This window comes from Salvelinus fontinalis, chromosome 15 (genome assembly GCF_029448725.1).
Source record: "Salvelinus fontinalis isolate EN_2023a chromosome 15, ASM2944872v1, whole genome shotgun sequence".
NCBI lineage: Eukaryota > Metazoa > Chordata > Actinopteri > Salmoniformes > Salmonidae > Salvelinus > Salvelinus fontinalis.
This window is the reverse complement of record NC_074679.1, coordinates 25,241,256-25,258,033: the sequence shown is the minus strand read 5'-3', so window position 1 is coordinate 25,258,033 and position 16,778 is coordinate 25,241,256. Positions and strand designations below refer to the sequence as shown.

At 44.7% G+C, this 16,778-nt stretch overlaps 1 protein-coding gene across 2 annotated transcripts in view; it reads right to left on the bottom strand.

Moving 5' to 3' along the window:
- The window catches only part of LOC129811623 (cysteine-rich motor neuron 1 protein-like), a 54,007-nt gene extending 45,635 nt beyond the window's left edge, over nucleotides 1–8,372 (bottom strand). The window contains exons 1-3 of one of the 2 annotated variants that reach the window (XM_055863071.1): nucleotides 7,545–8,372; nucleotides 2,658–2,819; nucleotides 2,263–2,436 (exon numbers count right to left, since the gene is read on the bottom strand). In XM_055863071.1, coding sequence (XP_055719046.1) covers nucleotides 2,263–2,436; nucleotides 2,658–2,819; nucleotides 7,545–7,833 — 625 coding nt within the window. In that variant the 5' untranslated portion in view covers nucleotides 7,834–8,372. The remainder of the gene's footprint in view (nucleotides 1–2,262; nucleotides 2,437–2,657; nucleotides 2,820–7,544) is intronic. The other variant, XM_055863072.1, reaches the window with a different exon arrangement.
- Nucleotides 8,373–16,778: the final 8,406 nt, after the last annotated feature.

The window sequence follows — 16,778 nt, the reverse complement described above, 5'->3', positions numbered from 1 at the left end:
TCTTCAACTGCATGTGAAGATTGGAATCGCTGTAACTCTCATGCAGCGAAAGCAGAGCTTACAGTATGTGTAGACATCACAAGCTAAGGGACACTGACCCAGAGCTAAATCACTACTTGATCAGATGGGTAGCTCCATGACATCTCAGGAGCACTGCATTCAGGGTTACTCATCATAACGGAAGCACTGACGACAGACAGCAAGATGTCTGCCAAGCCAGTCAGACAAAACAAGTTCATTATCAGTGCCCTGAAAACACACACACCCTCCTTACTTAATGCATGGCCGTCTGAAGGGAGTAGTGGAGTGTGGAGTAGCGACAGCACATAAGCTGCAGAAAAATGTTGTTTACTGTTTTCAGTGTTGTGATTTCACGCTGTCGTCCTCTCTTGGCTGCTCTAGACAACTGGAAGTTGAGAAATGCAGCAGAGGACTTGTATATTATTCATAGGGACACAGGAGAGGGCAATGACACTGTCTCTCAATAATACAGTATGTGTACTTTTCCGCACTGCTAGGTGATTTACAGAACAAACAGCTCAGTACAAGTATCCAAATACACAGCCAAGGGACTGTAAATGCTCTGTAACAACCTTGTTTGGATGTAGATCTTGTTTGTAGATATATAACTGAAGATTACACATTTTGTGGTCCTCTCTAGCTCAGTTGGTAGAGCATGGTTCTTCTAATGTTAGGACGGTGAGTTTGATTCCCGGGACCACTCATATGTAAAAGAAAATTCACTCATGACTATAAGTCGCTTTGGATAAAATGTCCGCTAAATGGCACATCATACAATACTCTCAGACCTTACATTATCAGGAATGGTACAAATTTCCCAACTGAACTATCAAAGAAAAAAAGGGATGAAAGCACAAACAAAGCTAAAACAAATGTCTTAGTTGTGGATCGAGTCACTTGTCTTGAATTGGGCCTCCTAAACTCAACAAATGTCCTTAGTAAACTGACGTGAGTCTAGCTTTTTGGCACAACATGGCTACGCAGTATTATGAAGTGGATGATGAGATCTTCCCACTAACACAGCAAGAGAGAATCTGTGAGTTCACTCACTGGCACTTTCTCAGTGAGACCAATGTTCTTTATACATACAGAGAGCTGCCATGTTGGTTTTATGCATCTCTCACACAGTTCTGTCAAAGGGGTGAAATAGAACCCACCTCAATAACAATTCTCACTTAGAAGTGTCAGTCAGAGAGGCAGCTACATGGGTACTTACCCTTAGCCCCTCTATGAGGCACATTTAAACAAACAGCTCATAATTGTCACTCTGGTTCCTGAGCTCTGTGGAGGTCTATCTTCCTCCTCACTCCGTGCTTTAACCCTGGACACAGGCTGAGAATTCAGCCAACACACTATACTGTTACACTTTACAGGCTGAACACTGTGTACGTAGATTTCTATCACCTCATAGGTCCACGGTATATTCTCCTCCTTATAATAGAACCTCTCTCTGCTACTCTCTCTCTGTGTTGACATGGAAAGGACTTTGGAATAGACTGACTGATTGTCTACTACCCCTCTGTGATTTTTCACAGGTTGTGCTGACTCGCTGTACTGTATGGGTCTAGGTTGAAGAGAAGGTTAAGACAATGTAATCATTCCATGCAGAAGTGTTCGAAAATAAACAAATTCATTGGACCAGTGCCGGACTGGAAGTTAATGTTAGCAGTACAGAAAGTTTTCCATCAAAGTGGAGAATAAAGACAATCGTAATGAATTTCAGCTAACTACTCAGCAAACACATATCATAACTGTTTTACTGTAAATCTACTTATTTAAATGTTTTTCAAAGGATCTACAGACACTTTATTACTTGATTTCCCGACCACTGGTCACGTTATCAATGCTAATCCAGTATAATCAGCAACAGTGCTGGCACAATGAATATGCTTACTTTTGAACGCTCAGCATGGAATTATTACTTTGTCTTAGACTGTATTTTTTCAACCTAGACATGAGTCAAGTATGAGTCAGTTAGCACATAACTCAAGGTACATATTAGGGTACATAGGGTACATATGCTTAATAAGCTGAGCTCAACTCAAATAGAGATAGTGTAAAAGACAGGAATGTTGTAGGATAAATAAGGTCAGCTCTTTTTTGGAATCTGCATTTTGTTTATCACTGTATCAGCCACTGTATCAGCCACTGTATCAGCCACTGTATCAGCCACTGATCAGCCACCTTTGTGCAACATGACTTGAGCAGTTGTTGGTTAGTTTTAGGTTAGTTCTAGTTTACCTGCGGCCTCCTGGCACTGGCTGCGGTTGATGTAGGAGGAGTGATAGTGGCAGCTCTGGGATTCACACACACAGCCCTGTGCTGTCAGGTTGCACCCAGAAAACATGCAAGCTGGGTCGGAGGGTCCCACAAACTTCTCCCTGTGCCTCTCCTGGTACTCATGTCTACGGCCTTCTAAAAGAAAGAGAAGGGGGGACAGGACATAGTCCGTCATCATCAGTCACTGACAATGGCACCACACAGATCCATGCTGGGGCCACCCTCAGACTGAGTATGTGTGTCATCACTATGACATGTTAATAGCATTAGTCACCAGCGTACAACATCTGGTATGGATTAGCAATGTTCAATGGATTGTATTTTTTGCTCCTGACGGCTAGCTGTGGGAAATTCACCTGTCTTGCTGGCCCTCATGCAGGATTCCATTTCAGGGTAGCTGAAGGAGCCCAGGCAGGAGTGACGGGCGTCACACACACACATGGCCCCGGCCCTGTCACAGCCTGTCTGCAGGGGGCAGCGCTCATCCTCCAACCCAGCCTCCGGACTGTGAGGCAGAACTGTGGAAAGGAGAAGAGACAAGATATTAGAGGAAAAGAAAGAAGAGGGGAGGGGCTGGATAGGAGGGGAAAGGAGAGGAAAGGGGGGTAGGGGAGAAGAGAAGCATCGTCAAAGCGATCCAGAGCAGACATCTCTGTTCTGATCCTGCCATGCATTGCTACTGCCAATTACCTTATGTGTTTGTTCCATGCCCAGCCAACCATCCCTACCCCTACCTCTGATATACTGTAGCTAGCTCCTCCAGGCTGAGCTCAACACAAACAAACACATCTAATGACAATGGGGGGTGGAGGATGGAGGGGAGACAGGGGACCCACCACGTCAGCTGCCTCTCTGCTCCTCAGGGACCCCTCAGGGACCCCACAGGGTTTTCGTGCCTGATGCACTGCCTGCGTGCCACAGAGTAAACAGGCTCAAACAGAAAACACCACAATACAGCGCTCCTTTCCTCTCCCTTCAACAGCTTGTCTTCCAGGCCTCAATCAACAGTGTAGAGACTTGATTACTGCTTATCAAAATACTCTGGCTTCTCTCACAGACACATTTAGAAGTACGAGTAGTAGTGTTCCCATCAGAATGTATTACAGGAGCTGAGCTAAATAAACTTTGTAAAACACTATAGAGTGGTAATCGGTGAGTAAAGGTGTACTTCTTCTTTCCTCTCAGAAGGAGAAGCCTTGCTTTAATACTCTGCTAGGGGCCGGGAGACAATGATGATTAAAAATGATGGTATATGCTGGTATAGGCTGGCGAAAATGAAAATACTTAAGAAAATGTACGTTGTTCATTTATTAATACCAAACAAAGGGAAAGCAGGGATGAACTTCTATTATTGTACAGCACATTCAGTCATTCCTTTCAGAAGTGGTACTTGAGAAGTGCTCTGTATGTAGCCTATAATGGTCACCTATACAAACCCACCGCTCTCTGATGTGCTAATTCAGGAGACTGTAAGTGATTATTTCCAGAGTTGAAAGAGAGAGAGGTGAATCTTGGGTGGCAGACAGTCGTGGTCCCTGTGAGTTAAACCAGCCAAGACATTGGGGAGAGTAGAGGGGCAGGCAGGCTTTTCAAACGGAGCTCCCCTGCCACGCCAAAACTCTCCCTCGTATTTCCTGTTACCTTAAAATGATCCCCACCTCCTCATTTGTTCCATCTCTGGGCCTTTCTCTGCCTGGGAGGGTATTTTTAAATAACAGTCATTGAAGGTGGGTGTCTGAGTGTGTCTGTGGGGTGCTAAAGGGGGCCTCCAGGAGTAGGAGGCAGGAGGTAGACAAAGCAAAATGAGAGGTTAGGGGGAGTGAACCTCTAATTACTGTAGCTAATGATTAGGTTGACCCCTCGGCTGTGATATGACCCCACTCAGCTGGCCTGGATCACGGCTGCGTCTCTGGGGAAGTCCTCTCAGCCATGGAGACTGCTTGTCTTGGCATCCAGAGCTGTGATGGGAAAGTTGACCTCTGAGGCCCTTTGGCTGATAGCAAGCTCCAAAGGAAGTCTTTGAAACATTAGATAATGCTGGAGGAAGAGGGAAGTGGACAGGATTAGAAGGAGTAGTGGACTGGACAGGACGCAGAGTCCAATCTTTGCGCTTGAGGACAGACATTCTGTGAGGTGCTATTGTTAAGTGCTCTGGAGAGGGAAGACGTGGCACTAACACAGTGAGACAGACAAAATAAAAACACCCTGGGCCAAACATCGATATCACTCAAGTGGTGAAAAACCCTTTGTGGATTAAATTAGTTACGTGTTTGGATTCACAGGCAACTTTCCCTAATCACAGCTGTCATAACAATACACAACCACTTTAACTGGCTGCACTTGATATACAGTATGCACATAGTATAAAAGTCCTCATAAGCATACACTTACTGGATATTTAGCATTCTGTTCAATATCATGTGCATCAGCTATTTTTTCACTGACTGTACACATGTTTGTCTACTACAGGTTGTCACCTGAAGACATGGTATACTTTCTTCGACCTCCATCACCATTCCATAGTGTGCGAATTACGGGGGGAACACAGAACCCCCAAATCATACATGAGATCCCATAAATGCAATGAAAGTCCAACTATGGGGGTGGGGGGTCTCTAATTTAACCATTCTCCTATTTAGAAAAATGCAATTGTGTACTGATACAGTGGTAAATATGAAAATGAAATCTTTTTCCAAATTAAACGAACACTTCCACCTCTCTGTCATGGTTTGAATAAGTGACAGTTGGTTCAGGTACTTTCAATCGCATTCATCTCTCTCCTCCGCCTGCTAGCGAACTTACAACATTGTATCAACGGTGCCTTACAGTTTCTCGCGCCGATGAGCTTGGGACGGACACAGCTGTATTTACGTCCCTTATTTCAGCCCCTTTCAGGTTTCCCCACTTTTCTTTTTACAAAAAAGGTAAATTTGTCAGCAAGAAAAATCCCTGAATTCAGGCTACAATAGTAAAGCCTAATGACAATTCGCACTCTGCCCTTCCATATTGACCACCCAGAACAACAAGACTTAGAGCAGAGGAGCGGAGAGAGAAGCAGGGGTCAGAGACTGGAAACATTTACCCCCTACTCCTGATTGCGACCCTAATCACTTTAAGACCCTACCCCCGGCTTGGGAGGGAAATCCCGGATCAGCCTGGCCCTCGTGGCCTCTGCAAACACACAGGGAGGTGTTGATTTACCCTCACCCAGCCAACCCCACTGGGAGGGGGGGGGGGGGGGGGGTGCTGGGTCCCACAGCCACGAGGACCAGAGGCACGACTCAATCATGGAAACCATTAACTTTTACATTAGACATTTTAGTAATTTAGCTCTTATCCGGAGCGACTTACAATTAGTGCATTCATCATTTAGAGACATTCAAAGCTGTTCACTTGACAGAGGGGGTAGCTATGGGTATGGAGGGGGATTAAGGCCTGCCAGCATAACCTGTAAATAAAGCCCAATCAGGGACACTGTCTCCTGGGACACCCTGGGGCCGGAGACCCAGGACCACTAGATCCCTCCGAGTGATGGTGGAGGGCAGGATCATGTAGATCCGGCCCCAACGTGGGACTGTTTTTCCTCACCTCTGATAATGACAGTCCCATGCCATCACTTTGTTTCAGTCTGGACAGAGTCCAGGTGAGGGACTGGCTGGTGCTTGATGTGATCCTGACCATGCCCCATGCCCAGCTCTCTCAGAGGGCAACTCCTGTTCTGCCTTATCAACTGTGTGAAAAGCTGATCTTGGCTGTCCTTTTAGAATGCTACATACACACGCACGCACACACTCAAACACACACACTCAAACACACACTCACACACACAATGGTCAAGGATGGGTACCCTTGAAGCCCTAAGGGATTTGGAGAGCCATCCTCTGGAGTATAATTTCCCTGGGAGCCAGGGATATATTGTGTACAACAGCTTCATAAACTGTCAGTAAAGGACTGGTATAGGACATGGATCTGATAGGAGGGAAGGCAGGGAGACCACAGTGGGATTCATGGTAAGGTCATTCAGATAAATCTGCCAATGAAAACCTGCTGGTGAGACTTTTGCTATTTTGCCTTGACCCCAAGGGAGCCCTCAGAGGCACATCATAAGCCCATTGATTGGGCAACCACATTACAGCAAAACACTTTCTACAAGGACAGCTAACCTGTTTCAGGATCAAATGAAGACAGAGTAAAGTGTACACGCACAGATTTTTACTTATTTATTTATTTTACCGTTATTTTACCAGGTAAGTTGACTGAGAACACGTTCTCATTTGCAGCAAAGACCTGGGGAATAGTTACAGGGGAGAGGAGGGGGATGAATGAGCCAATTGTAAACTGTAAACTGTAAACTGTAAACAATGGGGAAAGATACACATTTCCCATTGTTAGGCCTCCCATGCTTTTAAATCAGACAAATTAAAATAGTCATTAACTTTTAAGAGGTTCAAATTGGGCCCTGGCAGGGAAGCCTGAACTTGAGGTGCAAAGGTTTGTTGCCAAACCTATTGTCATGCCTGCAAGAGAAGAAAGCTGAGGTTTCAAGGGGGGAAATGAACAGTCTAACATGAGGTCCTCTGTTGGCAGTCAAGAGCTACTTAAACCCGTAGACCTGCTTCAACCAGTACATTGAGCTTAGAGACAATGTACAGCACAGTCGATGGAATCATGAACTAGCTGGCCACTGTGGTGTGCTCAAGCTAAATTAGAATAATCACTTACTATGTAGACTTTTCTGCCCAGAGCTGAGAGTGATGTTAATGAATAACCGTGTTGCTGAAACATCAATGTCAAAACCTCCCATTCTTCTATCAATTTTGTATTTTTTTAATTTTGAAATGTAACCTTTATTTAACTAGGCAAGTCAGTTAAGAACAAATTCTTATTTACAATGACGGCCTACCCAGTAATTATAACACAATAATTACCTAGTAGCCTGAGGGCAATTCCACAATAACTGAATTATGATGAGACTCTGAATTTTCACTGTAAAATGTATGCCAAACAAAAACCATTGACATAAAAGTTTAACAAACCATACACCTCTATGCACAATGACTACTTGCTGAAAAATCTCTGCGTAATTCCGTTATCATGGAATTGTCCCTTTAGCCTACTATAGAATAAAGATGATTGTGCCATTCTAGGTCATGCTTACAGTTCAGAATGGGAAACAAGACCACCATTAAAGTGAGCCTATTTTATTCATAAGTGAAGTCTTATTTTAGACATAGGCTACCCACCTTTACAAACTCCTATTTCAGGGAGCGTTACAGCTCCCGTTTGGTTGACAGCCGCGCAGGTTAGTCCCAAGGCGCAGTATCCCAGTGCCCAGTCCTGGCCGGCGCACGGCTCCCACTCCATCCGGGTACACTGATCGCAGCATCCGCACGGGTCCCTGGCCAGAGTCCGACCGCTCTCGCAGGCTTTCGGCGGACACGTCCGGAGATCACATGGCGTACATTCATGAGACATCAACACACGCACCAGAATTGAAAAATTCAAGAACGCGACCAAACACTTCCTGAACATATTTAAAATATGATGATGAGCCCAAGATCGGTAGCCTATGTTAAAAATGTAGGTCTAAGCAAACAATTTCCTTCTGTCAAGTAAATCGCCAAATTAAATCCGCGAGGTCCGTTAGATGTAATTCCAGAAGTTATAACGTTCCGGTTCAAATGGAATGAGAAAAATTGTTGGTACCTGCGCTGTCAGTGCCTTTACAATAGCCTAGGCAGCATGCTGCCCGAGAATAGGCTACCTCGGAAAGTGCACGAAAAAGTGCACGGATGCTCCTGGTTTGGTCTCTCCGGTAGGCTGGCTTACCTTTTACTGTCAATGGGCTATCCTCAGAAAAAAGTATGCAATGCCTACTGTAGGAAGGTGCACTTTCATTGTTGTTTCAAGTAAAATAATAGCTGCGTCCTACGACAACCACATAGTGTGAGTCTTCTGCGTTTGGAGAGGAGTGAGGATGCCTTCACACCGAAACATTGGGATGCAATCTGAGACCCAAATTGACATTACAGGCATAGACATTAGCTGCACCCATTCCTCTTGACTGACATGTACGCCCAGCCTGGTGTACGCCCAGCCTGGGGTACGCCATCCAATCACAAGTAGCGAACGGAGGGAGGATTTGCATTGAGATATCCTCTAATCGTTCGGCTGGTCCTCTCATTTTGTTGCGCAATAGGCAGCGTATTCGCAATAACCCTGAAATTCCGTTGAACGAAATGTTCTTTCCGCTTTTTCTTTTCATTTATACTTTTATTTTAACGACCAATTAATAGTAAATTTTTTTAATCACATTTTCATTTGAGAAAATCATGCTATTTTCTATTTCAATTCAACTGTTGATAATTGTCGGCCTACATGCTCATTGTAACTGATTCTGAAATATCAAATAGATTTTTACATTTGTATGCAATTCAACATATAAACTATTGATCAATCAGTAGGCTGCACACTAGGGCATCTCAAGAAGGAAGCCCGTAACTTAACTGATGTAGCATTTAGATGTGATCTCAGTCAAACATAAACATAACAACATGCTGGGCACATTGCTTCATTTCTGGAATATCATTTCCATAGTTGCGCACTGGACATCATGCAATACCAATAATTCCAGTTAATGGCCATGTCAAAGCATTATCTGCCTATCCAATAGCCCTTGACCACTTCAGAGAGCCCGAAAGACACTGCAGTGACCCGTGGAGACCTCTAGCAGTGGTGCCAATGACCAGCAGACACCAGGGTCAGGTGTATATGAGGTAGGTCATACTGTGTCTTTCACAATACTGTTTACAAAGTACAACATCCCCTGTTAGCTGTTCAACTCTCGAGAGTTAAGACATGTACTGTATGTTGGCTACAGGCCCTAGTCATGTGTATTGTCTTGAGATGTTCAGTATGACTTAGCTACCGTTAAATATAACTCCTTAAGACTGGACATTTGGTGCTTTTGAAACATGGTGGGTCTCTCTTAGAGGGTCCACTGCTGCAGCTCAAAGTGGGGTTCCTGATGGCCGCTGGAGACCCCAGCTCCATGTCAGAGAGTCAGGGTCATGGACTCAGACCTACTCTCACTGAGGACAGGCAACTTTCAGATAGGCTATCAGTTGTTTTTATTCACATTATTACAACGACACACCAGATATTGGGCCAGAAAAGGTCTCGTAACACACAATATTTCCACATTTGTTTATGTTCCTTGTAAGGAAAGCACCAAAGATTATTGAATATTTTTCAGCTCACTGTCACTCCTGGAGAGCATCTGTTTTGTGTTTCCAGTATGTCTCCCTGCTTATGGTCATGATCAGAAAACAGTGCTACTCACGAAAACTCAACAAGTGTTGAGAAATAATCTACTGGGGATTGATACTAGATTTGGCAAAGTATAAACGAGTCCTTGTGTACACATTTGTTCATTTTCAAGGGAAGATGTTCATACCAGTAGCGTTTCTGTTAAAGAGGTAACATGGTTACAGCATGTCATTATGTTGTCATCAACAGTGATTTATGTATTATCATTCAGTAAACAAAGATGAAGCTATGGTTTCAGTCATGTAGCTTCCTCTGTCTGACATTCTATATTGTTTAGTTCCGATAAAACACTCATGCTTACAAAATCTTTGTCATCAGGCACTATCACTCCTAGATTAATACATTTGCTTCAGACATTGTGTGCATGTGTGTAGCTAATAACGGACCCAAACTAGCCAAGGGAGATGCAGGAAGACAGCCTTGCAAAAGGTCTCTAAGTGCAGAGTGCAGGAGGGTAGAACGTCAGTATGTAGTCCTACAGTGAATAAATGACTAAAAGAAAAAAGGAAAAGACAAGGAAATTGACTTACAAACAAGTCTTAATTGAATATACTTTTTCAAGAATAACAGGCTACTGTAAGTATAAATGCTTAAAGTGGCGTGGCACAGCACAGCAGCATGTGCATCAGGACAACAGCCCCCTATGCTCCACAGCCGATAGCAGATTGCTATAATCCAAAAAGCAATCACCTCTTCTCAATGACATCACACCAGTGGTGTAAAGTATTTAAGTAAAAATATTTTTGAGGTGTCTGTACTTTACTTCACTATTTATATTTTTGATTACTTTTACTTTTACTTCACTAATTTCCAAAAGAAAATAATGTACTTTTTACTCCATACATATAGAATGGCACCGGAGGGGATGGCTGCCGTTTTACGTTCTCCAAACCAATTGTGTTTTTTCGCTTAGATAATACATAGATAATATACAGTTACCAGGGTTTTCCTTGCAACGACAAGACAAAACAACTACCTCCGGTAAGACAAGAAAGTGGCGGTCTGTGTCTATTTGTAAATAACAGCTGGTGCATGGAATCTAATATTATTAAGGAAGTCTCAAGGTTTTGCTCACCAGAGGTAGAGCATCTCATGATAAGCTGTAGCCCACACTATTTACCAAGAGAGTTTTCATCTATATTTTTCGTAGCTGTCTATTTACCACCACAAACCGATCTTAGCACTAAGACGGCACTCAACGAGCTGTATAAGGCCATAAGCAATCAAGAAAATGCTCATCCAGGGACGACGCTCCTAGTGGCTGGGGACTTTAATGCAGGGAAACTTAAATCCATTTTGCCTAATTTCTACCAGCATGTTAAATGTGCAACCAGTGTTAAAAACTTTAGACCACATTTACTCCACACACAGAGACGCGTACAATGCTCTCCCTCGCCCTCCATTTAGCAAATCTGACCATAATTCTATCCTCCTGATTCCTGCTTACAAGCAAAAACTAAAGTAAGTGACTCGCTCAGTACGGAAGTGGCCAGGTGACGCAGATGCTAAGCTACAGGACTGTTTGCTAGCCCAGAAAGGAATTTATTCCGGGATTCATCCGATGGCATTGAGGAGTATACCACATCAGTCACTGGCTTCATCAATAAGTGCATCGATGACGTCGTCCCCACAGTGACCGTTCACACATACCCCAACCAGAAGCCATGGATTACAAGTAACATCCGCACTGAGCTAAAGGGTAGAGCTGCCGCTTTCAAGGAGCGAGACAGTAACCCGCTATGCCCTCCGACGAACCATCAAAAAAGGCAAGGCATCAATACAGGACTAAGTTTGAATCCTACTACACCGGCCGGCTCCGACGCTCGTCAGGTGTGGCAAGGCTTGCAAACTATTACGGACTACAAAGGGAAGCACAGCCGCGAGCTGCCCAGTGACACAAGCCTACCAGATGAGATAAAGAAATTCTATGCTCGCTTTGAGGCAAGCAACACTGAAGCATGCATGAGAGCATCAGCTGTTCCGGATGACTGTGTGATCACACTCTCCGTAGCTGATGTGAGTAAGACCTTTAAAGAGGTCAACATTCACAAGGCCGCAGGGCCAAATGGATTACCAGGACGTGTACTCCGAGCTTGCGTTGACCAACTGGCAAATGTCTTCACTGACATTTCAACCTGTCCCTGACCTAGTCTGTAATACCAACATGTTTCAAGCAGACCACCACAGTCCCTGTGCCCACGAACACAAAGGTAACCTGCCTAAATCAACACCATTATCCCAGAAACCCTAGACCCACTGCAATTTTGTATACCGCCCCAACAGATCCACAGATGATGTCATCTCTATTGCACTCCACACTGCCCTTTCCCACCTGGATAAAAGGAACACCTATGTGAGAATGCTATTCATTGACTACAGCTTAGCGTTCAACACCATTAGTGCCCTCAAAGCTCATCACTAAGAATAGGACCTTGGGATTAAACACCTCCCTCTGCAACTGGATCCTGGACTTCCTGACAGGCCGCCCCCAGGTGTTTAGGGTAGGTAACAACACATCTGCAACGCTGACCCTCCCATAGAGTGAATCAGGCTGTTGATTGTGGCCTGTGGAATGTTGTCCCATTCCCCTTCAAAGGTTGTGCGAAGTTGTTGGATATTGTCTCAAACTGGAACACACTGTCATACACGTTGATCCAGAGCATCCCAATCAAACTCAATGGGTGACATGTCTGGTGAGTATTCAGGCCATGGAAGAACTGGGACATTTTCAGCTTGCAGTAATTGTGTACAGATCCTTGAGACATGGGGCCATGCATTATCATGCTGAAATATGAGGTGACGGATGCAGATGAATAGCACGACAATGGGCCTCAGGATCTCGCATGATGCCATCTGCCCGGTACAGTTGAAACCGGTATACATCCGTGAAGAGCACACAGATGAGCTTTCCTGAGACAGTTTCTGACAATTTGTGCAGAAATATTTTGGTTGTGCAAACCCACAGTTTCATCAGGTGTCTGGGTGGCTGGCTGGTCTTAGCTGGTTGTGGAGGTCCTGGGCTGGAGTGATTACACATGGTCTGCGATTGTGAGGCTGTTTGGACGTAATGCCAAATAAAAAAAAACTTTGGAGGTGGCTTTTGGTAGATAAATAAACATTAAATTCAGCTCTGGTCGACATTCCTGCAGTATGCATGCCAATTGCATGCTCCCTCAAAGCTTGAGACATCTTTGGCATTGTGTTGTGTGACAAAACTACACAGAACTGCACACAAAACTGGACTTTTATGTTCCCCAGCACAAGGTGCACGTGTGAAATGATCCTGCTGTTTAATCAGATTCTTGATATGCCACACCTGTCAGGTGGATGGATTATCTTGGCAAAGGAGAAATGATCACTAACAGGGATGTGAGCAAATTTGTTCCCAAAATTTCAGGGATCTTTTATTTCAGCTCATGAAACATGGAACCAACACTTTACATGTTGCGTTTATATTTTGTTCAGTATAAATGGAACCCAAAAGAGTTCTACCAGGAACCAAAAATAGTTATGCTATGGGGACACCCGAAGAACCCTTTTGGAACCCTTTTTTCTAAGTGTGTAGTGAGTAGATGTACGTGTCTGTGTGTGTGTGAATACCAGGGCAGGGAGCAGAGAGCAGGGCGGGTTACCATACATTCTCAGGTCCTGAATGGGTGTAGTGTGCTGGTGGACTGACTCAGGGGCACTGCTGCTGTGACTAACTCACCCAACCTCCAGTGTGTCCATGAGGTCAGCTCCCTGACTCCAGGGTGCGGACACGGTCCCTGGTGGTAGGCTCGTCATCCCCTACATGAGGAGGCCTACAGTACTGCTGGAAGTGGTTATTAGGGTGGGGGGTCTCAGGCCTGAGTGTCTCTGCTTGCCCCTCACACTCCCTCCATTGTTAGAGCTGTTGGATTTACACCCTGCTGCTGTGGAGGGCTTGGCTGGTGTGTGACTGACTGGCCAGTGCCAGAGGGTGTTTCTGATACATTGGAGGGGCTTCCACAGACCCACAGTACAGGGCCTATGGTGAAACAGCGAGCCCCCTCCATGGCCACAACTTACAGGGCTATACAGTGGCTATGTGTTACAGCTTAGAGGGGCTATGTATTGAGTGTGTATGGAGTGGACAGTGTGGGGCACACCTTATTACAGGCCTGAGGATGTGTTTCAGGGGTTTTACTGTAAGAACGGACATATGGGCTCGCTATCGCACATGCTACGCTTATCAGTGAACTCATGGCGCTGATGTGGGAATCAAGGCCATGGTGATGGCAATAGTGAGGCCATGGTGATGGCATAGTGAGGGTTGAAAGAGTTTTCCTGACACTTATACACTATATATAGAAAAGTATGTGAACACCCCTTCAAATTAGTGCATTTGGCTTTTTCAGCCACACCCATTGCTGACAGGTGTATAAAATCGAGCACACAGCCATGCAATCTCCATAGACAAACATTGGCAGTAGAATGGACTGAAGAGCTCCGTGACTTTCAATGTGGCACCGTCATAAGATGCCACCTTTCCAACAAGTCAGTTCTTAAAATTTCTGCAATGCTAGAGATGCCCCGGTCATCTGTAAGTGCTGTTATTGTGAAGAGGAAACGTCTAGGAATAACAACGGCTCTGCAGCGAAGTGGTAGGCCACACAAGCCCACAGAACGGGACCACCAAGTGGTGAAGCATGTAGCGTGTAAAAATCATCTGTCCTCGGTTACAACAAGCCCTATCGTGTTCCAAACTGCCTCTGGAAACAACATCACTACAAGAACTGTTCGTCTGGAGCTTCATGAAATGAGTTTCCATGGCCGAGCAGCCACACAAAAGCTTAAGATCACCATGCGCAATGCCAAGCGTCGGCTGGAATGAGTTAATCTCGCCGCCATTGAACTCTGGAGCAGTGGAAACGAGTTTGCTGAAGTAATGAGTCATGCTTCACCATCTAGCTTTTCGCCTGGCGAATCTGGCTTTGGCGGATGCAAGGAGAACACTACCTGCCCGAATGCATATTGCCAACTGTAAAGTTTGGTGGAGGAGGAATGATCTGGGACTGTTTTTCATGGTTCGGGGCGAGGACCCTTAGTTCCAGTGAAAATAAATCTTAACACTACAGCATACAATGACATTCCAGATGATTCTGTGCGTCTAACTTTGGGGAAGGCCCTTTCCTGTTTCTGCATGACAATGCCCTCATGCACAAAGCGAGGTTCATACAGAAATGATTCGTCAAGATCGGTGTGGAAGAACTTGACTGGGTTGCACAGAGCCCCGACCTCAATCTTTTTCTCTCTTTCTTTCTTTCTTTCTTTCTTTCTTTCTTTCTTTCTTTCTTTCTTTCTTTCTTTCTTTCTTTCTTTCTCTCTTCCTTTCTCTCTTCCTTTCTCTCTTCCTTTCTCTCTTCCTTTCTTTCTTTCTTTATTTCTTTCTTTCGTTCTCTCTCTCTCTCTCTCTCGTAGGCTACCTGGCCTGATGACTCCTTGCTGTCCCCAGTCCACCTGGCCGTGCTGCTGCTCCAGTTTCAACTGTTCTGCCTGCAGCTATGGAACCCTGACCTGTTCACCGGACATGCTGCCTGTCCCAGACCTGCTGTTTTGAACTGTCTAGAGACAGCAGGAGCGGTAGAGATACTCTGAGTGATCGGCTATGAAAAGCCAACTGACATTTACTCCTGAGGTGCTGACCTGTTGCACCCTCTACAACCACTGTGATTATTATTATTTGACCCGGCTGGTCATCTATGAACATTTGAACATATTGGCCATGTTCTGTTATTATCTCCACCCGGCACAGCCGGAAGAGGACAAGCCACCCCTCATAGCCTGGTTCCTCTCTAGGTTTCTTCCTAGGTTCTGGCATTTCTAGGGAGTTTTTCCTAGCCAACGTGCTTCTACACCTGCATTGCTTGCTGTTTGGGGTTTTAGGCTGGGTTTCTGTACAGCACTTTGTGACATCAGCTGATATAAGAAGGGCTTTATAAGTATATTTGATTGATTGATTGATTGAACCCCATCGAACACCTTTGGGATGAATTGAAACGCTGACTGTGAGCTAGGCCAACATCAGTGCCCGACCTCATTAATGCTCTTGTGGCTGAATGGAAGCAAGTCCCTGGCTATATCAGTCTGCTAATACAGGACTATTAAAGGCCCAGTGCACTACTTTTGTGAGAAAGAAAAAAATCTTCTATTTTTATATCATTCTTATTTTTCAGGGGGTGCTGCGGTACCCCAGAACCCCTACTAGCCAGGGAAGTTTTTTTCGCCTGGTCACAGATAGCTGATGTGTTGTGCGCTGAAGTCCACAAGCGAAGGGAAAGGTAAGAGGAGGAGAGAGTGTGGATGCGAGAAGGAATGAAACAATAATCAAAGGGATCATGATGTTTGTATGTGACTGCTATGAAAGTGAATTGTGTTTGCATGTGATCAGGGGTGTATTCATTCCACCAATTCTGTTGAAAACGTTTCTTAAATGTAAGCAAACGGAATGAAACAGGGATAAACATACCTGAATTTGCAACTGTTGGACTAATGATTACACCCGACTGTAGGTCAGCTAGATGCAGGAAAGAGTGTGCAAGGCCCTGTTGAATGTGTCAATGTCTGTCACTTTGTAGCAACCTCACGATGGCTAGAAGGAAAATTCTAAACCTATCGATGTTACATTCAGCTGGGTGAATGGAATATGAATGACAGTCATCCAATATGCTGTAATAGAAATAAGGCCTGCTCATTAAAAAAATAATCGTCCTCCCTAGTCTTAAAGGGGGGCGGCAGTTAGCCTTGTGGTTAGAGCGTTGGGCCAGTAACCAGAAGGTTGCTAGATCGAATTCCTGAGCTGACAAGGTAAACATCTGTTGTTCTACCCCTGAACAAGGCAGTTAACCCACTCTTCCTAGGCTGTCATTGTAAATAATAATTTGTTCTTAACTGACTTGCCTAGTTAAATAAATAAAGATAAAAAAATAAAAAAATAGGGCAACTTTCATCTGTATTTGGCACTGAGGCACTGACTGCCACGGGTGGGGACCATGTGTCCAAGTAGGCTACAGGTATCTGTGTGTGGAAAACATTTCATCACAAGTTAGACATTTAACATGTTTAGTATAGTCTGTTTGTAACTCCACTCACTACTTGTAGCTGCAAAGCCTGTTTGTTTGTGTTGT